The 22,514-nt window shown below is 42.9% G+C and overlaps 1 protein-coding gene across 2 annotated transcripts in view; it reads left to right on the forward strand.

Annotated features, from left to right (window-relative positions):
• The window catches only part of ROR1 (receptor tyrosine kinase like orphan receptor 1), a 402,684-nt gene that overhangs the window by 344,694 nt on the left and 35,476 nt on the right, over positions 1-22,514 (forward strand). For both annotated transcript variants that reach the window (XM_032844866.1, XM_032844867.1), the window contains exons 5-7: positions 17,713-17,840; positions 20,117-20,434; positions 22,227-22,472. In XM_032844866.1, the coding sequence (XP_032700757.1) occupies positions 17,713-17,840; positions 20,117-20,434; positions 22,227-22,472 (692 nt within the window). The remainder of the gene's footprint in view (positions 1-17,712; positions 17,841-20,116; positions 20,435-22,226; positions 22,473-22,514) is intronic.

Below are 22,514 nucleotides of genomic sequence, written 5' to 3' on the forward strand. Positions count from 1 at the left end.
AATCTTAAGCAGGCTTCACATCCAGCGCAGAGCCCCATGTGGGCTTCAATCTCATGACCCTGAGATCATGACCTGAGCCAAAATTAAGAGTCTGATGCTTAACCGACTGAGCCACCCAGGCTCTCCTCAACATTTTTATAAATAATGAAAGGTTGGACCCAACCTAAATGTTTAATTGTAGCCACTAAAAATCATTTAGGATTTATTAGAATATTAAATGATATAGAAAATGATTATGACACCAAAGAGAAGAAATTATGTCCAGTATAATTCTACTTTGTAATAAAAGAATTTATTTGTGTGGTTCTATGTGTGCATGAAGATATATGCTATATGTTAATAGCAAGTATCTGGGGGTTCTGGATATAACGTAATTTTAATTATCTTCTTTGTGTTTCTATTTTTCAAAAGATCCACAACAATCATTGTCTTTAAAGGGTAGATTAAGAATTGCATATTTTACAAGAGCATGATAAGAATCTAAATTTAAATTATAATTATGTGGAAGCGTTATACAAATCCACTTCATTATTGTTAGATGTGAAAGTAATCTCATATTTTGCTTTTCTTTACCGCTTCCTTCTGTTCCCCCTGCTTCCCTTTCCTCCCCCTTCCCTTCTCTCCACCAAGTCTTTTCCTTTCTCTTCCCCTTACTGCTTTTACCCTTCTCTCTCGGCTCTGCCCGAGTCCTGCTCCTGTCCCTGGGGGCCTCACTCAGCCGCCAGGAGTAAGATTCCAGCAGTTTGCTGACCCTGCTCTGAAACTCAGTTGATCCAAACTGAGCAAGAAGTGAACAAGTTTCTTGCATTTCCTTCCAGATCTCTAGTAGCTCTGACACACATCCTGGGCCAATCAAGACTGTGTGAAATGTACGTGCATCAGTTCAGAGCTGAGCTGTTGTCATGTAGGACTGAATTATCAACTTCTCAATAAGGGCTGGACATGGGAGCATGTTCTTTTCCTCTACATCCCAAATGCTGGGTTCTTCTGCCTTCCAACACTGTTCTAAAATAGCTTTGTCAAACAAAGCATGAACACTAGGAGTTTCCTGACATTTTCATAACTACGAGCATATGATTTGCAGTTCATATTGAATAACGATGTAAGAAATCTGCCAAGAAAGCTCCAAATACTATTTCCAGCACTGGTTTCTAACCAGTTACAGCTGCCTCACCACAGAATGTGAGCACAATAGACTACCAGGTTCCGTACTACTCGTGCTCATAGGGTTTGTATTGAGTTACTGGGAGTCACCCTATGGTGGGGAGAGGGGCGGGGAGTCACTCTCCTGGAAAACATTTAAGATGAATAAAGCTAAGGGTTTAATGTTCTAATGAAAAAATTTGTCAATATTTAAATCAAACGTGTGAACACTAAGTGTTTTTGCATATGCTTGCTGCAGAGGTCCAAGGCAGTCTTTGGCTTTCCAGATGCGAATAAAGCAGATAGATGCACTGTTAAACTCTCGAACAATGACAAAGGAAAACATGGAGTCATTGCTTCACTCAAAGCCTGCCAGGAGATTAATTGCCGAAGAGATGTATTTTATGCGGTGTCCAAAAATTACAGAATCTACAGGAGTGCCTTGCTTTCACTAGGAGAAAACATATGTCACCTCTCACCAGAGATGTTTATGTCTTTTCACAAACCTGTCTTTTTCAGCCTAAAGACATTCCAACTGGAAATGACTACAAAGCCAGGAGTTGATAGGCTAGGGGTGGTTAGCAATGCTTAAAATAATACCCTAGTGGAGTCCGATACACTTTTGTACCGCGAGGCCTGTAGAACAGCAACCTGGACACCAGGACTGCGAGGCCTTTGTGTTTCTGGTTAGAGGAACTGGGGGAAGGAGGTGGGAAGTGGTGAAGCTATCTCTGACCTGCCGGCTCTGAAACTAACAGATTTGGGGCTGCAGGGTTCTTGGGGAGCTAGCGAAGTGCACTAGAGAAATAGGGATGGAACCTGCCTTAGTCCACCTTTGGGATCATATTCAAACACGGGCTTGCTGAAGGCCGATGGCGTTGGAGTCCCGAGCAAGTCTTTGTAACTGTACCTGAGAAGCATAGAGTGTGGTTTCATAAACACTTACTGGATGCCTGCTACGACCATGCTGAATGTCCTGGGAGGGAGATCAGGGATGCGTTCAGACTACAGAGAAAAATAGGAATGGCTGCTGTGCTTCAGGAACATTCTGCCTGGCAGAGGAACCAACATATCAACATTAATCACAGTAGCATGAAGTAGGTGTAGAATGCTAGAGAGAGCATATCTATCTGCTCAGGGACTCATCAGGGAAGTTTCTGGAAAGAACGTTAAAGATGGTAAGACTGAGCTAAAACAGTGAACCAGGTGAAGAAAGGTGGAAGTGGGTTTCTTGGAAGGAAATGGCCGGGGCCTAAATGTCTGTAACAACATGGTGTCCTCAGAAACTGTGAGCTGTTCTTTATGACTAGGGCCTGGAGTTCCAAGGGAGGCAGTAGCAGGTGTTGAAGAGGTGGATGGAGCGACTCATTCGGGGCCTTATAATCCCTATTAACCTGCTAGGGCTGTCGCTGTGAACTTTCTGCAGTGGAGAGCCGCTGTAGTTGTAAGCGGGAGGTGATCTGGTCTACGTACTAGGTAGCTCATCCTGTGGCAGCATGAAAGATCAGTCTTCAAGCTAAAGAACAGAGGTAGCGACACCAGTTAGGAGGCGATCACAACTGTCTTGGTGGGACACAATGAGACCTCAAACTGGAGTGACCATAAAAGATTAGAATTGGAAAGAACATACTATATAGTTTGACTTCTGTAATCTACAAATGGAGTGAATGAGGACAAAAGAGGCTAAGTGACCTATCCAAGGTTAGATGGAAATAAAGTTTTTTGGCAGCTAAATCTGGACCAAGGACCCTGGCCTTCTGATTTCCAGCCCAGTGACTTTTCCAGTCAGCAATGCCAAGATCAGTCCCAGCATCCTGCTTGTTAGGTAAGGCCCCAGAGAAACTTGAAACATTACTTGGCCAGCATTTTTCCTGTCAGTATCTAGGAGGTGGGAGCAGTCCTTGCTGGGTAGCGAGGCCTTCAACCAAGCCAGACTGCCAGCGGGGATCTTTTTTGTTCATCTTCTTTCTGTCTGGCTTTAAATCTATCCCTTACCTTCTTCTCCAGAAAGCCTTCTCCAACTACTTCTTGAGGAATTCTCTCCCTTCTGCTGACTAAGCACTATACCATACAAGTGAGCACCTTTCCTCAAGCTTGTTTTCTCAATACTGTTAATCTAATTACCGTATCATTATTAAGCACTGGGACAATTTAGAAGACACGTGGTCCAATAAAATTAACATCAACTCTTTCCATTTAAATTCCTTCCTTGACTATGTACTTATAACTACTTTATATAGCAGCATTATCTGTGCAGATGCTGTTTTGTGTTGTGTCTTTTCTACTAAATATATATTCTCATATATATTTTTTATAGTATTTCTCATAAAGGGAACAGCAGGAAATGTGGAGTGAGTCCTAAGGCTTTGGGCAAGAAACTTAATCCCTGAACTTTGGTTTCCTCAACTAGATAATGTGGAAAATACTACTACCTTGAGGGGGGTTCCTGGCACATGGTAGGTGTAAAAAAATCATCCATTCTCCCCTCCACACCACCTTTTTGTTATTGATGTTGTTGTTTCTGTGTGGTGCAATGTAATACTTTTGCAAACATCTAGGTATGATTATAAATGATGCCCATAGTTAGAAGTCAAAGATTACTTTTAAAAATCTACCTCCAAGCTGAGAATATCATTGAGCATAAAGAAAGATCTTGATATCTCATGAAGGTAGGTGGAAGAAATAAAGAAGAGGGGAGAGAACCCTTGTAACTTGAAAACTAGACTTGCTAAGTAATCTGTGGCCTTCCAATCCTATATTCATCGAAGTGATGTATTTATTGTGTACCTGAGGATCCCAGTCTGGTTTATGGGGAGTATCAGCTATGTGGGTGACACAGATTTCCATTTTAAGTGGCCTTTGGACAGCCTCATGAAGGGTGGATGGGAAGAGCAGAAGACTAGAGGCCAACCTCCCAGTCAGGGGACTATTCTGGTGAACAGCTGAGAGGCGGTGGGCACCTAAGCCAGGAGGGAGAAGAGGGCTCAAATTCAAGAAGGGCTTTGAAAACAAATTTCGTTTTCAAGTTAGAACGTTGCTACTGGTAAAGGTCGCCCTCTCTCCTTCCATTCAACAGAATTCATGGGGAGGCTGACTGCCCAGATAGGGAAGTGGAAAATCTGACTATGTATTTCAGGTTGCTGGATGAACTCAGGCTCTTCCTCTTTGCTGCCACCACCCAGAAGTTAAAATTAAAGCGAGGGAGATTTAATTCACTCTTCTAACATTTTTTAAAATTTTGTCAACAACTAGTTACTTTCTAGGCACAATGGGGATGTAGCAGTGACCAACCAAAGCTCCTGTCCCCATGAAGTTTGTATATTAAGAATCAACAAAGGTATCAGTAGATACAGATACAGATAGAGAGTATATCTGATACTAAGATACTAATTAGACAGGTAAGGGTCAGGGAAAGCAATAAGCCTGAGGTCAGAGATATGGTGGGGGTGGCAGGAGACTATGCAAGGGTGTTGTAATGACTCCATTTTCCACTTAGTGTGAGAAGGGAAGTGTAAGAAGCCATTGGAATGGCTTGAGCAGAGGAAGGATATGAACTGGTTTCTGTCCTCAAAGGATTCCCTCCACCCACCATGTTGAGAATAGACGGTAGAGGATGGTCAAGAATGTGAGTAGAAAGACTAGTTGTGAGGCAGTTGGGAAAGATCATGCAGTGGTAATGGTGGCCTGAACCAGAGTTCAGTAAAGGTGGGTTTGGTATAAATTTTGAAGGAGGTGAAAACATGGGCTGATGGTCTGGATAGGGCTATGAGAAAAAGTATAGAGTCAAGGAGAGCCCAGAAGTTTTTGTTGTGAGCAACTGGAAGGAAGGAAGGAATTATTATTTACGGGGATGATGGAAGAACTCACAAATGGTCTTGTTGAAAAATAAAGAGTTCAATTTTAGACATGTGAAGTTTGAACTCCTTTTAGATACCCAAGTGGGTATGGAGGCTGAAGTTCAGAGAATATTCTCAGCTGGTGATATGTATTTGGGGAGTCCTTAGCCCAGAAGTGGTCATTTAAAGCTAGGAGAGAGTGCCTGGTTGGCTCAGTTGGCTAAGTGTCCAACTCTTAATTTTGGCTCATGTCATGATATCAGGGTCATGAGATAGCCCTTCATGGGGCTCCCTGCTGTTGTGTGGAGCCTGCTTAAGATTCTCTCTCCCTCCTTCTCCTTCTGTCCCTCCTCCATGCTCTCTTGCTCACTCTCTTTTTATAAAAAATAAAAATAAAAAATAAAGCCAGGAAATGGGAAGATCAAGTAGGGAGTGGGAGTAAAAGGAAGAGGTCTGAGGACTGAGCATAGGGCTCTCAATGACTGAAGTCTTAAACTAGCAAAGGAGACCAAGAAGGCACAGCCAGAGAAATAAGAGGAAAACCAAGTGAGAACAGTATCCTGGAAGCCAAGTGAAGGAAAAGGTTTTAAGGAGTGATGAGCTGTGTCAAATGTTGCTGCTAAATCACTAAAGATAAAGACTGGAAATTTACTATTGGATTTGGTAACATGGAGATTGTTGACCTTGACAGGAGCTCTTTCAGTGGATGGAAAGGTAAAGGCCTGATTGGGTTGGGTCCACCAGTAAGTGGAAGAACTGGGGGAAACAGGTGTAGAGAATTCCTTTGAGAGAAGTATTGCTATAAACAGGAGCAGAAAAATATGGAGGTAGTTGAACAGGGACACAATCTAAAAAGAATTTGTTTTAAAATGGGAAATAGGTGGGCGCCTGGGTGGCTCATTGGGTTGAAGCCTCTGCCTTCTGCTCAGGTCATGATCCCAGGGTCCTGGGATCGAGCCCCATATCGGGCTCTCTGCTCAGTGGGGAGGCTGCGTCCTCCTTTCTCTCTGCCTGCTTCTGTGCCTCCTTGTGATCTCTCTCTGTCAAATAAATAAATAAATAAAATCTTTAAAAATAAATAAATAAAATGGGAGATAGGGACGCCTAGGTGGCTCAGTCAGTTGACCATCCAACTTTTGACTTTGGCTTGGGTGAACTCAGAATCATTAGATGGAGCCCCACATGGGGCTCAATGCTCAAAGCAGGGGAGCCTGCTCTCTCCTTCTCTCTCTCCCTGTTGCCCCTTCCCCTGGTCCTGTGCTATCCCTTTCTCTTTCTTAAATAAAGAAATAAATCTTTAAAAGGAAAATATAAGGGGCACCTGGGTGATGCAGTTGGTTAAGCAGCTGACTCTTAGTTTCAGCTGGGGTTGTGGTCTCAGGGTCATGGGATCAGTCTCCCACCCCCCACCTTCCAGCTCCGTGCTGAATGTGGAGTCTACTTAGGTTTCTCTCTGTCCTTCCCACTCATGCTTTCTAAATAAATAAACAAACAAGCAAGCAAATAAATAAATAAATCTTTTTTTTAATTAAAAAATAAAAGGAAAAAATAAAATGGGAGATATTTCAGCACATTGGTGTATTGATGGGAATGATCCGATAGAGATGGGGGAAATGGTGATAAACAGAGAAAAAGAACAGTTGCCAGAACAATGCCCATGAGTAAGTGAGGGGGGTAAGATCCACCTGTGCAAGGCGATGGTTGGGGCCCAACCCTTCTAACGGGATGGGAGGCAGTTTAGGGAGCAGACCAAGTACAGGTAGAAGTGGCAGTTTAATCCCAATTCTCTTCCCTACATCTAGGCTCCGAGAGACTCCATACCTAGCCCAGGGCCACGTGCAGCTAGGAAGCAGCTGTTAAGATTGAACCCGGTATTTTTGTGGGTCTCCAAAGGCCTCTCTTTCCACCGCACTCACTCTGTCCATCTAACTACTTGGTGAACTCGATCAAGTCACACAGCCACTCACTCTTGGTTCTTTCACCTTTAGAAAGGGTTGGACCAGAGGCCTGCAAGGTCCCATTGCAACTGAATGACTCCATGAGATGGTAGGCCCAGGGGACAGCCACAGGCATGGTGCCTACCTGAGTTCACTGTCCCCTTTCCCACGAGCTCCGCCAGCAGTCTCACACCATTTTCTGTCACCTCTGACACAGACACAGCTCTTTCCATTGAAACTGCTGAATGTTCTGTACTCTCTGTCTTGGGTTTATTGCAAGTCCTTGTGGGAGATTATGGCTCGGGCCCCTTCAAGCTGAACCAACCATCTTGGACCCTAATCTGCAGTCTTAGATCTCCAGTCCCACCGTTTGCCACACTATCCCTAATCACATCACTTTCTGGTGTCCCTTTGTTTCCAAGGTAAAAATCCAAGATTTGAGTGCACAGAGAAATAATGGAATGGTGAATCTCTTTACTGGCCCAGAATCTGCAGGTTAACACCCAACCCTTGGGCTTATCCCACTCCCTCCTCCCATTAGTCCCATTTAGCCTTACTCTGCCTCTGACTCCACTTACCTTGGCTAGCATACCATAGCTGACCCTTGAACAATACGGATTTGAACTGGGGGCCCACTTCTAGGCAGGTTATTTTCAGTAAATACAGTACAACATTTTAAATGTATTTTCTCTTATGATTTTCTTAATGTTTTCTCTAGCTTACTTTATTATAAGAATACAGTATATGATACCTGTAACATATAAAATAAATTAATTAACTCTTCATGTTATCAGTAAGGCTTATGGTCAACAGTAGGCTAATAGTAGTTAAGTTTTCAGGGAATCAAAAGTTATTCACAGATGTACAGTGTTCAGCTCCCCAGCCTCTGTGTTGTTCAAGGCCAACTGCACTGAATCCATGATTTATTGAATTATTCCTCTTTTAAGGTGTCACCTCCTCCAGAAGCCTTCCCAGCCTTAACTGGATGACCTCTTATTCTCAGCTCAAGGCTTCAACAAACTTGTTGGTTGAAGAGGAAGAGGAATGTAGAGTCCTAGTGAGCAGAGATTATATTGTTGCTATGTGAATACCAAAAATATGAGCCCCTCCCCCCACCAACCCACCACTATTCCACATTTCTTCTTGAAGAACCCGTTGAATTTCATAAATTTTTTCCAGAGACCTCTTGTCTAACAGATATTGCTGGTCTAATTACTGTATTCCCATTTGGTACTTCACAAATCAATCCTTATTTTAACAAGAATTTCTGCTGCTACTACAGTTTTTTTTTAAATGTGTAAGATTCTAGACTTGACATGGGCCCCTCTGTATTACCGTATTTTGGATTAGGGGTTGGGAGCAGCATTGAGTTCACCATTGGTTTTTATGGAGGCTGGTAATCTTTCATAACTGCTATTCACAGAAGCTATGGAAAACAAAGCTGAGCGGAAACAGAAAAGCAGGAATTAGGGATTGGGCTTTACCCCCACTTCTGAGTAGCAATATGAAACTAAACCCTCCTAAGAAGTCTCTAAATTCCCTTTACCACTCTTTCCACAGACCTCCTTTTTTTTCAATCCATGACCAAAGGCATAAAAGGAAAGTGAAAAACAAGTCAAAGAAATCTTAGTAACATTTGTGGTAGAAAATCTGACCAGATTGGTATGTGTGAATTTCATATTCTTCCAAACTCCTTTTAGTCTCAGTGGGCAAATTTAGGGGTCTTTTGAATGCCTGATACTTGGAGAACTGCCAGAAAACATCCAAAGAGCTTCTAATGAAAACTCGGTTGTTGGGGGGGGTGGCGATGGGGGTTCCAAGTCCCACCTATGCATTCCCAGCTCCAGCCTTAAGGTGAGGAGCAAAGTAGGCCCTTCATAGAAGGAAAAGTGAAAATACCCCACAGCTTCTTATAAGGTACAAAGCTCACCTATCACAAAAACCTCAGTAAATAAGAGAGGGCAAAAAATCACCCATTCTTTTATTAGTGATCTTCCCATTCTTACAAATAAGTACTAGGGCAGTCCTGTCCTTTCAGATGTCTTTAAATAGGAATAAAATATATTACATGCATAATTTTCCCTCAAATCACATTTGTGAGATACAAGCCTGGGTAATTCTGTTCCTTCTCCAGAGTGAAATGGAACCCTTGTGTTTCCAAACATCATAATGAAGCAAAGCCAATACCTTCCCATTTCTAAGTTGGACACAAGTAACTATTATGTGCTGCTCTGGAAACTATGACAGAACATTATTCATTTGTTTTAATGGTCATAGCCAAGAAAAAAAACTTTGAAAATTTAATTTTTTTTAAAGATTTTATTTACTTATTCTAGAGTGAGAGAGAGGGAAAGAGAGAGTGCAGGAGGATGAGCCCAGGCAGAGGGGCAAGCAGTCTCCACGCTGAGTGTGGAGCCCAATGCGGGGCTTGATCCCAAGATCCCAAGACCACGACCTGAGCCGAAACCAAGAGTCGGATGTTCAACCAACTGAGCTACCCAGGTGCCCCTTAAAATTTAATTATTTAAAGCAAATAAGTGCTGTGAGAAAGAGCAAGGGATGCTTTTGCTAAGGAAATAAATGTTAACAATTGTTAGTGTCCGGGTGTGGGAAATAGCTCGTGATACTTGACACAGTCATGTCAGAATTTCTTCAGCTCACAGAGGTGTTCTAGTGAGAGAAGGGATGTTATGAGTTAGGTGAGTTCTCAGCCTGATAGATTGAGGCCTTTTCTGTGAGTCATTGCCCCTCTGGGTTGACGGTCTAGATTGGCTTACTTTGAAAGCTGACCTTAAAGGTCAACTATGTTAACGCATTACCCTCTTTGATGTCCACTTATAGACAGGTCTGTAGAGGACAATTTGTGAGATAAGTTTGGGATCACATATTTAACCCATTATCTTTTGGCCACTGCTGGCCTGAGGCAAAGTCTATTCTTGACACACCAGGACCTTCACCTTCTCTCCTTTGTTCTGACCAGCTCTTTCCATGTCTCCACCTGTATTTGTCCTGACACCCCTTCTCTGAGGTTGTGTAGTTATAGCAGATGAGAATTAAATTCTTTTCCTTCCTCTTGGTTTGCAATTAACCAAGGATGCTTCATGGCCCAGAGTCTTCTCAGGAACAAGATAGAGGTATTTTTGTATAGGTGGTTAACTTCTTAGACCACATCAGATTCTAATCTGTTCTTAAAATTTCTATGTCTCTGATCATTTATCCATATTGGAATAATTTTGCATTCTTTACTTAGATTCTTAGTTTTATTATGTGCCTCCCCCTTTTAAATTAAAAACAGCAGATTTTTACCTTTAAGAAATGTGATTGGGGCACCTGGGTGGCTCAGTCGGTTGGGCAGTCTACTCTTGGTTTCGGCTCAGGTCATAATCTTGGGGTCTTAACTCCATGTGGAGTCTGCTTGTCCCTCTCCCTCTGATCCTACCCCCCCCTCAAATAAATAAATGAATAAAATCTTTAAAGAGAGAGAGAGAGAGAGAGATGTGATTGTACTTCCCAAGGAGATCCCTGTTTCTGAGGTGGGAAGCTTTGCCCCCAGGCCCAAAATTACTTGAGCTGGCCCTGGAGAGCACGATGTGTGTGGATCTGCTGCAGCTATGTTTTAACTGAGCAGCTAATACCTGGCCTGATTTATAAATTTTATAAGGGATACTTCCCATCCACCTATGGCCATGATGGTCTATGGGGTAGGCGCTGGTAAGTTATTATTTCTTCTCCAGAATAGATCATTTCATTGAGACAGAAAGCAGATTGATGGTTGCCAGGAGCTGGGGAGAGGGAGAAATAGGAAGGAACTACTAAATGAATATGGGATTTTATTTTGCTATGATAAAAATGTTTTGATGATAGATAAAAGAAGAAAGAAATTACTTCACAAACGAGAGAATAACCCACACTTTGCTAAATTGCTCACTGGAACACACCTAAGGATACTCTGTCACACCTAGAGATACTCTGAAATGTGTGAGAGCTTTCCTTCAAACCCAAATTCAGAGGTTTAAGGGTGGGCAGTTTGATGTGATTTCATCTTCATGGCTCAAAATGGAGCTCTTAAGAGGGAGTGAGTGTTGGAATATCCACAAATGGTGAATTATTTCCCTCATTGCCATCTGTATACATGAGGCTGCCATGCTGTGGACTCACAGGCCACTCTCTCTGGCATTCTCATGAACAGCCACGAGAATCAAAACTAAGAAACTTACGGAGACTGTGTGGATTGCCTGTGCTTATAACAGGTCAGTCTGCTTGTAAGCAACTCACAAAGCCATCCCCAGAACTTCTCCCCAGATCTGAAGCTGGAAATTCCAATCTTTGGCCCTCTCACTAGGTCCATCAACCTTGTCCCTTGGGCATATAAAAATAAATTTTTTAATTGAGGTGAAATTCACATAGCATGAAATTTAACCATTTTAAGATGAGCCAACGGGTAGCAAGTAACACATCCACAATGTTGTTTAACTATGACCACTTACCTAGTATCAAAATATCTTCATCATAGCAAAATGAAACTCCATACCCATTGAGTAGTTACTCCCTATTGCTCCCTCCCCCCAGCACTCCTGGTAACCACCAATCTGCTTTCTGTCTCTCTGAGTTTATCTACTCCGGATATTTTATATAAAGGGGATCATTAAAACATGTGGCCTTTCGTGTCTGGTTGATTTCCCTTAGTGTAAAGTTTTCAAGATTCTTCCATGTTGTAGCATGTTTCAGTCCTTCATTCCTCTTTTTATGGCTGGATAACATTCTGTTGTGTGTGCCTGCCACCTTTCATTGACCCTTTCACCTACTGATGAGCATTTGGGGGTTGTTTCCACTTTTTGTCTAATATGAATAGCATTGCTATGAATATTTGTTTTCAAGTATTTGTTTGAGTACCTGTTTACTATTTTTGTTTGTTTGTTTGAGTAAGATTTTATAGTTAGCAAAGTACTTTTATATCCATTCTCTTCCCACTAAGGAGAGGTGTCCATTTTAACTGGTCTTATTATCCCAATGGGGAGCTTTTTAGGGCCTAACTCATCCATAAGTCTGTTAGGCCTGCCCATGCTCCTGTGTAAAATCTGAGGAGGAAGAGAGTGGCTTCCAGTGTGGAAGGTGCTTCAGACATGTTGGTGGGCTGGCCTAGGACAGCCCCACATCTGTGACATCTGTGTCAGGTGTTGGCCTGTAAAGCAGTTGAGTCTTCTTTTTGACTTTGGAAGATCTGGAGGGGGACAGTTCTTGGCAGCCCCCTTTCCTTCATTAAGCAGGGTTCCTGAGGTGTGCATTGTATGGGGGCCTTGAGGTGGGAAGCTGAATCAGACATGGTCCTTGCTTTAGAGTGGCGGCGAGATGGACACTAAAAAGACAAACAGAACATGGGGTCAGAGGTGTGTGGGAGGGGTGTGATGTGTGATAAAGACACTGGCTTAGGGGGAGGTCAGGGATGAACTTATGTGGAGGACTTAGCATCTGGCACTTGAAGACAAGAAGGCATTCACAAGGAGAAAAAGAGGGTGGGAGGTTTTCTAAGCCTTGGGAAGAGAGGAAGCCAAGCCAGAGGAACAGCGAACTGCCTCCCCTGTTTTGAGACTAGCAAGGTCGTTCGTGTCGCTAGTATGATCAGGTTTGTGTAGGCGTGACTGGCAGGAGCAAGGTGGAAAAATGGGCAGGGACTGGATGATGAAGGGTCTTGGAGGCTACAGTCAGGAAACTGAAGTGAGTGGGAAACTATAATTTTAAGCAGGAAATGACCTGATTGGGTCTGTATTTGAAAAGATCACTTTGTGAGAAAGTGAATGATGAACGAGATGACAGAGATCCCCTGTACTAGTGAGTCCCACACCTTCCTTTCCCAGCCTGCCTTCTCAGTCATCCCGGCACAAAGCTGGGTCCAGACCTAACTGTCAAGTCAAGGAAGAGTGCCTTCTTCTTCCAGCACAGACCTCTCCGTTGACCCCACCTTTGTTGCCGTACAGCTTCCAGGAAAGATGAAAGTGCCCGCAGCAGCTAGCAAAAATCAATCTACACTAAGGCTTCCTGACCAAATAGGTCATCTCTCCTGGAAGTGTTTGAATTTAGAAGTAGGCCAAGCCTCAAACAAGTAAGTGCATTGTTAGTGAAGAGAATTCCGCCACCCAGGGATAGGCCCAGAGGGAGTGTTTATAAGGTTTGTTATAAAGAGTAAATGAGGTCATCTGACAGCCTTCCTGACCCCCTCACCCCATAGCATCTCTAGTTCTGTCTATGCACAATAAGGTTCCCACCCCTCCCCCATCCTCTAAGAGGTTTGTTTTTTTTTTTTACTTTTTATTTTGAAATATTTTTATACTTAAGAAAAGTTGCAAAAATAGTACAGAGAATTTCCGTATGTCCTTCATCCCATTCCTCCTAATGTTCATGTCTTGCATAAACATAGTGTGATGATCAAGAGTAAGAAATTATTGGGGCGCCTGGGTGGCACAGCAGGTTAAGCGGCTGACTCTTGATCTTGGCTCCGATATAAACTAATTTACAGACTTTATTTGAATTTTGCCAGTTTTTCCAGTCGTAGTTCAGGGTTTCTTTTTAAATCACTTATCCAAGACAACTGTTGAGTTTATTCTCTTGCGTCCCTCAAATGAAGACAGACTTTGGAGAGGTAGCTTCCCTGGAAGCTCTGAGGAGAGCCGTCGTGGACGTCTCATGGTCCAAAATTGGCACAACCCCGTTTGGGCATCCAGTAAGGGTATTCTCCATCTTTTCACTTTTCCTACCCCACCCACCCATCCTTTCTCCTCTTTTCCTTCTCCCTGCTCACAAAACGGATAGTCTCCACATGCAACGTACCATGCAATGGGCTTTTTCCATCATCAGAGTTCTCTGCTTTAGTCAACTAACCTGAGAAGTTGGCCCGGGAATTTGTAGCTATTGATTTTCATTGTCATTGTAAAACCCCCTTGGGTTGTGACCTATAATGGCAGCATTTCTTTTTCATTAGTCTCCAGTGGATCCTGGGATGCCCCTATTGCTGCCATGTTGGTCATGGTCACTCTTAGTTAGCCCTGTATGACCATCCCTCATAAGCCCCTTGGGGAGACCCTGGAGGTGGAAGGCTATCGGGATTGACAACATGGTAACTAAATTACTTTATGAGTCAGACAGCATGAATCCCCATCACAAAGCATCCCTGCTTCTTAACATCACGGTGAGGTCAATGGCACATGTTGGTGCAAAATTCCATTTGCCCATTCACAGTGCACCCTCTTCTCTGTAGAAAGAACGCAGCCTTGAGCATGCTCACTGCAAGTGCCCTTGCAATTTTGCTGCCGTGTGCTCTGTGTTTTTAAGTTTGCTCAGCAAAATTAATGATGAAAGAAGCGTGAGCTGGAGAAAAGCTTAGAGCTGATGAATGTTGGAGGAGCATTGGTTTCCCTCCAGCCTAAAAATGGAAAACATGAAAGGTGACTGAGACTCTATATTCCAAAGGAAATCTTTTTGCCACCAGGGAGACACCGAGGCACCTTCACAGCAGAAAGCCCCTATAAGCAGTGCAAAAACCTTCATAAACCTTTGGAGGGAAGCTGTATACCATGGTTACAAGTGCTAGTTTGGGGGGCACCTGGGTGGCTCAGTGGGTTAAAGCCTCTGCCTTCGGCTCAGGTCATGATCCCAGGGTCCTAGGATTGAGCCCCGCATCAGGCTCTCTGCTCAGTGGGGAGCCTGCTTCCCCCCCTCTCTCTCTGCCTGCCTCTCTGCCTACTTGTGATTTCTGTCAAATAAATAAATAAAATCTTTAAATTTAAAAAAAAAAAGTGCTAGTTTGGGTCAAATCTAGCTTCTCTACTTGCTGTGTAAATCTAGACAAGTTCTTCGTTCTTTCTGACCCTCAGTTTTCTCATCTGTAAAATGGGAATGATTACACGTCCCCTTTTTTGTAAGATTGTTGTCAGGATTTAATGATTTAATATCAATGGTATATGTGAGTGAAACTTCACAGTTCCTGGTACAGAATAAAGGTTCATTTGAAAGTCTCATTTATAATTGGGCTGATCTAATTAATACTGAAAAGAGGAACGTCATGATAGATTTGATAATATGGCGTAATGGCTTAAGCTTGAACGTTAAGTTTCAATCCTAGCTCCACCATGAACTGGCTTTGTGAATTTGAGCCACTTATTTCTCCGAACCTGAGTCTCTCCCTCTGTAAAATAAGAATAATAATACTACATAAGGGGCTACTGGGAAGAAAGCACTTAGCATAGTACCCAGCACGGAGAGTGGCAGACACTTAATAGAGGTTTGTTTTTCTAGTGCTGTGGCTCTCAAACACATTCAGATCACCTGAGAGCTTTTTAAAAAGCACGCCTGCCCAGCTGCATCCCCAGAGAGGATGATTTAATAGGTCTGAGGTGGGGCGTAGGCATTGGTATTTTCAAAAGCATTCTGAGAAGATTCTTCACAGAAGCCAAGGCTGAGAACTACTCCCTCACAGATGACATTAAGTGCTGTTTTTTTCTTTTGTTTTGTTTTGCTTTTTCTCTCTGTCCTCAAGAGACTGGTCAGAAGATCAGGAATTCTGGGCACAGTCAAAAATTCAATACACCTGCAGCTCTAAGCCCTTGATAAGGAATAGGCAGCCAAGGAACTGCATTCCTTTTTATTATGGAAAAAAAAAAGTATTCAAAGAGTCTTTTTAGAGTCTTGAACTGGAAAGGTGGTAAGATATTTAGGCTAAGCCCCACACATAAAATATGGGAACTCCCAGTAGGCTGGGGATTTATATCTGGGGGTAATTCCAGGGTTTTGTCCTCCCAAGAGATATAAACTGAGGCCTTGAGAGTTTAATGTGGGGGAGGAAGAAGTGTTCTCATAACGACACCTTAAAAGTCCAGGCTTCGGCTAATGCCTAGGGATAGAAAGGCATCATCTGTAATAGTCAGGGGAGGGGGGTGGTGTCAAGTGCATTCTGGTCTCAGTACTTTGGTTTCCAAGATCCAAGGCTAGGTCATCGAGAAACTTCTTTCTCCCCATAGGTTTACGGTATTAGTTACCCAATAAAAGTAGGGTTAATTTTACAACCCAAGTAAAATTTAAGCCAAAAAGGCTTCAACATTACTCTAGGATTTATGAAAGTAAACATGTGGAGTGCTTGCAGGATTTTACGACGTTAAAATTTCAATGTCTTCATGTCAGGTAGGTGACAGATTCGTTTGTGTGTGTCCTTAAAGGTTAAGTTTTTAAGAGCTTTGCAATACAGATTTTTGGGAACGAAAGTGAAGATACTTTCCCCAGTCTCCACCTCCAAAAAGACTGTTGGAGTGAATGGGGAATGGAGAGCCTCTGGACACTGGTCTTTTAATGATCAGCTCTATCAGATTTTTTTCACCTGGTTTCCTGTTACAGTGGACTTTCTCGACTTCCACATTGAACCCCCAAGGGGGAAGTCTAGGGCCATAAGACTGACTCCAAGTCAATTTTACAGAATAGGAGCTTAGTAAATGATTGTCCTTTAAATAAATGTCTTCTTTGGTGATCATAAATACTTCAATAATAAGCATGTGTTACCTCTGAGTAGCACTTTGTAAGAACGTTTACATTATTTCATAGGGTCCTCATGACTTTCGCTTATAGGGTAGAGAGGTCAGTGATCATCTTCATCTTGCAGATAAGAAAACCATAGCTCAGAGGACTCAGAGAGATTGGCTAAGGACATGCAGATGTTAAACCCAGGAAGACAACTTTTCTCCTGTTTCCTGCTTTAAAGTACTTTAACTTAGAAGAAACCAAAGAGGAAAAAATGATCTTTTTATTCACACAATGTACTGATTCCAGCCAGATTAACAGAGGAGGAAGAACCGGGCTGAAGTCCACCCAGAAGCCTGGCAGGTGGCCTTTTGTCTGGCTGTGGTCTGCTTTTGAGAACCAGCTGGATGTTCTGTACTCTGGTGTCTTGTGCTTATGGTAGACCCTCGTGGGATGTTACGACCTTTATCCTTTCAAGCCGAAGCTCCCATCTTGGGTCCCACCCTCCAGCCTTCCACCTCCAGCCGTTTGCCACACTGACACTAACCACACTATCTGGCATCCCCTTGTCTTTGGAATAAAATCTACTCCCCATACTTTTTTTATTATAATTTTGAGGCCACAGATTTTTTAAGAGTATCTTTAAAGTTTTCGGGGATCACGAAAGCATGATTTTCATTGACACATTCTGTAGATTTCCTGGAATTTAGTGACTCATTTGAAATTGTGCAGTCCCGGGGTTGCCTGGACATTTCTCTGCAGGGTAGAGATAATGGGTCTTAAGCAGCAAGGAGCCACATAGCTGCACTGCCCTCTGGTTTCTTTCTAGCCGCACCCAGCTACTCACCTAGTGGAGCCCCCAGTAGACACATCAGTTGGAGTGCATCTTGTGGATAAGGCACCCACGCCTTTGTAGCAAATGAAGCAGAAATAATCTGTGCTTAAAAAACAAAACAAAACAAAAAATTGTAGAACATGTGCCCAGATTCCCAACTCATTTCCTCTTTACTTTTTTAACTACATCATCTTCCAGCCCACCACCAGCTGCGAAAATAAAAATGCTTTCTCCCCTATTTAAGGATGATTTTGCGCTTCAGAATGATTTTCTGGGGGTGAAGGAAACTTGACCAACGTGACCAGCAGATGTTTTAAGCGATGGATGGAATGGAGGAAAAGCCTGACTTCCTTAGCCCAGCCTTGGGTATCCTGTGCTCAGCTTCTCCCCCTAGCGACTGTTTCGGGTATCACCTAGTCGGAGCCAACTCACCAGCTCCATGTCTGTGCTCTGTTTTTAGAGATGAGTATGAAGAAGATGGATTCTGTCAGCCATACAGAGGGATTGCATGTGCAAGATTTATTGGCAACCGCACTGTCTATATGGAGTCTTTGCACATGCAAGGGGAAATAGAAAATCAGATCACAGGTAGGTAACACCAGTGAAATTGTATTGATACCTTACATAACCCTTTTTCTCCCCACACGTTTTCTTGAGTTCCTCTCTTGACAAAGGATTGGGCTAGGCATAGGGATTAGGAGCAGGACCACAGAGAAGCAGGAGATATGATCTCCGTGTTCTGGAAGGAACACTAGAATACTTTATGGAAGATTGTTGCTCGTAGAGGAAAAGGGTGCTCTGAAAACTCTCACATTCATTTAGGTACTTGATAAAGATTTTTAGTGTTTTGGCCACACCAGGAACTGGACAGGGCACTGGGGTTATGCCGGTCTGGTGAATAAGCCAGCTTACGTCTCTGCCCTCGTTGAGCTTACTGTTCGGAGTCAACATCGCCTAGACTCAAAGTCATGTAAACTCTAAATCAATTTAGAGTCTAGAATTCTGGACACCATTACTATGACTTTAAGGAAAACTCTAATTCTTCATGAAAAATCTCTCTCTTCATTGGTGAAGTGAGTGATAAGGCAAGATGATCATAAGTCTCTTCTTGCTCTAGCCTTCTCTGTTTTACCCTTCATTTTTCTGAATCAGAAGTATCTTTTTAGTGGAAATCTAATAGTGATGCACTTTCTAGCACACATGAGCAAAGCAGTGTGTAGGCTACCTTGTACGATTTTGCACACCTGGTTCTGGTGGTTATAACAGCCTTGTGTTTCTTCCATTAGTGTAGTTGTGCACCATTTCCATATATCCTTGCAAGCCATTAAAATTGCCCTAATGGGATTCTAATAAGGTCGCCAGGCTTAGCAAATAAAAGCACAGGACACCCAGTTACTTCTGAATTTCAAGTAAACAATGGATTATTTTTTAGTATAAGTATGTTCCAAATGTTTACCTGAAATTCAAATGTAACCAAGTGCCTTGTAGTTTATGGTAACCTTATGATTGAACAAACCTGAGGCAGGCACACAGAACAGCAAGGAGTCGAGAAACTATGTCCCATGGGGACTATGAATGAATTAAGAGGAGCCCCATGGAGCTGTTTAATCTGGAGAAGCAACTAGAGAAAGCTGGAGTTGTCACTTGCTAAAGAACTTTCAGGAGGAAGGACTGTGCAGTGAGCAGAGGACAGAAGCAGGACAGATGAGGAGGGGCTGTGGAAGGCACATTACAACCTAATATAAGAACATTGGGTAGGGTATGTGCTATGGTGAGTGCTGTGAAGTTTGTAAACGTGGAGATTCACAGACCTGTACCCCTGGGGGAAAAAAAAAAATATATATATATATATGTTTATAAAAAATAAAATTATAAAAAAAAAATAAATAAATAAAAAAAAATAAAATCTTAAAAAAAAAAAAAAAGAACATTTTAGCATATTTTTACTAAGTAAAAAATAAATGGGAGCTCTGAAGTAAATGTTTCATCACCCATGTATAATAATCCTCTCAGACATTTTCAATGGACATCTGCTTACTGGAAAATACTATTGTTAAAGAAAGCCACTTAATTTTGTTTAACCCGGCATTTCCCAAACGTGTTTGGCTCTGGAACCCTAGTTTCTCAAACACTATGAATATTCAACAGAATGAATATTCTGAGGAACACCCATTGAGAAACAGTGTACCAAACCCCGCCAGACTATCTTGTGAAGTATAAGCTCCTTGTCAATGCAAAGGGAGGCAGGTACTCTTTCTGTACATGGATGTCAAGCTAAAGAGGTCAGGCTAAATGACCACTAATACACACCCCAGAATGACTGAGTTGAGCTTTTCAAGAACTTCCAAGAGAATTGCCTCATTTTCAGAAGACGAAGTAGAAGTATCAAAGGCACAGAGAAATTAAACAAGTTACCCAGAGTCATCCACCTCAGACGTAAGATGCAGAACTAAATCCTGGGATCAGGCTTGTCCACCGCAGACAGCGAGTTCTGCCCTGCAGCTGTCGAAAGTTTTAGAAGCTTCATAAAACTCATAAAAAGAACCGGATGAAACACAAAGTTCTGTTGCTTTGTAGTAAAAATGAAAAATATATTGTTCTTTAACCTAATTAATTCTTTTTATTAGGAAATGGTACATATGTAACCTAATCCTGTTTTTTTAACTTTGTAGTCAAAATGATTTTTTTTCAAGCCAGTGAAAGTAAGCCGCTTGCACATCTGACCTGAATCTCCTCTTGGCCTTGTCTGTTTGAGTGCGGGTGGATTCCTTCCCGTGTGTGTTTATATCTGATATCTGTTGACTAGATAACCGGCGGAGATAAACCCTGGCCCCTGGGAGTTAATAACTGTGTTTGTTTTCCAGCTGCCTTCACCATGATCGGCACCTCCAGCCACTTATCTGATAAGTGCTCTCAGTTCGCCATTCCTTCCCTGTGCCACTACGCCTTCCCGTACTGCGACGAGACGGCATCCATCCCAAAGCCCCGGGACTTGTGTCGCGATGAATGTGAAATCCTGGAAAACGTCCTGTGTCAAACAGAGTACATTTTTGCGAGATCCAATCCCATGATCCTGATGAGGCTGAAACTGCCAAACTGTGAAGATCTCCCCCAGCCCGAGAGCCCGGAGGCCGCAAACTGCATCCGGATTGGAATTCCCATGGCGGATCCTATCAATAAAAGTAGGTGGATGGGGTGCCTGGGTGGCTTGGTGGGTTAAGCCTCTGCCTTCCGCTCAGCTCATGATCTCAGGGTCCTGGGATCCAGCCCCGCGTCGGGCTCCCTGCTCAGCGGGGAGCCCGCTTCCCCCTCTCTCTCTCTGCCTGCCTCTGCCTACTTGTGATCTCTCTCTGTCAAATAAATAAATAAAACATTTAAAAATAAATAAATAAATAAATAAATAAATAAATAAATAAATAAAAAGTAGGTGGTAACTCCTGGCCTTCTGTGCTGCCTGGGGGCCCGCAACCCCGTGGCACAGTGAAAAGTGGACCTTCTTGGCGGGCAGATTACCTTCCGATGGGCTGAATACTGTGTGGGGGATGGAGCACTCAGTGAGTGGGTTAGATGCGGTCCCTGGCCTCAAGATGCTTCATGAAGATGGTCATGTTTACATATGGCTGCTGGTTCTTCAATGACTTAAATAGAATTGCCATACGACCCAGCAATGCCGCACCTGGGGGTATACTCACAAGAATTTGAAAAAGGTGTTCACACAAAAACTTGTATGCCAGTGTTCACAAGAGGTCTATTCACAATGGCTGAAAGGTGAAAACAACACAAGTGTCCGTTAGCGGATAAATGGATGAACAAATTGTAGTATATCTATATGATGAAATATGACTCACCCATTGAAAAGGAATAAAATCCTGAAACTTGAAAGGATTATGATAGCAAAAGAAGCCAGACATCATTGTATGATTCTGTTTCTGTGAAACATCCAGAATAGACAAATCTATAGAGACAGAAAGCAGGTTAGTGGTTGCCAGGGATGGGGTGGGGGGCTTGGGGAGTGACTGCTGAATGAGTTTAGGATTTCCTTGAGGATGATACAGGTGTTCTGGAATGAGACCTGTGTCCTGGAATGGTGAAGGTTGCTCAACATTTTCAATGTTCTAAATACTCTAATGGCAAATTTTATGGTATGTATATTGTACCACAATTTAAAATACATATACATGGGGCTTGTCTCTATCCACTGTCCTCTCACCTCTGTTCCTCTATAACTGCCCTTTCCCCTAGAATTAAACTCACTGGCAGTTTTTTTGAGCTTCCTTTTGTAATTTAATATTATGCTATTAGTTAAATGAATTAATGCATCTAAAAGGCTGAGAACTACACTTAGCACGTAATAATAGCAATATCTTCATTATTACCATTATTTTATCATTACCCCTCCATATTTTCATTTATTTCAACTCAGTGGATTTTTGCCATGCTTTCAAGAAATAGCCTTGTGGTCCCCTGGGAAGAGGACTTGCTTCTCCAGAAGAGCCAGTCCATCAGCACGGAGTGGCCCTAACTCTTGTTAGAAACCCATATGCACCGCTCCTAGCGAACATTTTCTGGGAACTAGATTCTTTATCCCATGATTCATGTCTAAAGACATCAAGCAAAAATGGAAAGAAGAGTTTAGCTTGAACCTTTCCTGAACCATTCACTAGGAAATCACTCCTGTGCCCCCTGGGTCCCGCCCCCAGTTCTGACTTTTTTTGTGTTCAATATTAAAAATACTTGTGGAGGACTGGTTTTATTCCTGACCCATAAGCTTTAAATCCTCGCAGGAATGTAACTGCAAGGCAGAACCGCTGTCCCAGCCCAGCAAGCAAGGAGACTGCCCGCCTGGCCCCCGACCAGCGGGGAAGCCTTAGCCCATGAGGTTAATTGCAAGCCTTTCCAGAAACTGCCGGCTGGAAGCTTCAGCAACTGCTGGTTCTTTCTCACAATCTGAGCCTTTCTCTTCTGCTTTCTCAGATCACAAGTGCTATAACAGCACAGGTGTGGACTATCGGGGGACAGTCAGTGTGACCAAATCAGGACGCCAGTGCCAGCCGTGGAATTCCCAGTACCCGCACACACACACCTTTACTGCCCTCCGTTTCCCGGAGCTGAACGGGGGCCATTCCTACTGCCGCAATCCAGGGGATCAGAAGGAGGCTCCTTGGTGCTTCACCTTGGATGAAAATTTCAAGTCTGACGTGTGCGACATCCCAGCATGTGGTAAATGCCTTTAACGTATTCAGTGACCTTTAAAAGAGCCTC

The sequence above is a fragment of the Lontra canadensis genome, unplaced genomic scaffold, assembly GCF_010015895.1.
Source record: "Lontra canadensis isolate GAN:19392208 unplaced genomic scaffold, GSC_riverotter_1.0 scaffold158, whole genome shotgun sequence".
NCBI classification, from domain to species: Eukaryota; Metazoa; Chordata; class Mammalia; order Carnivora; family Mustelidae; genus Lontra; species Lontra canadensis.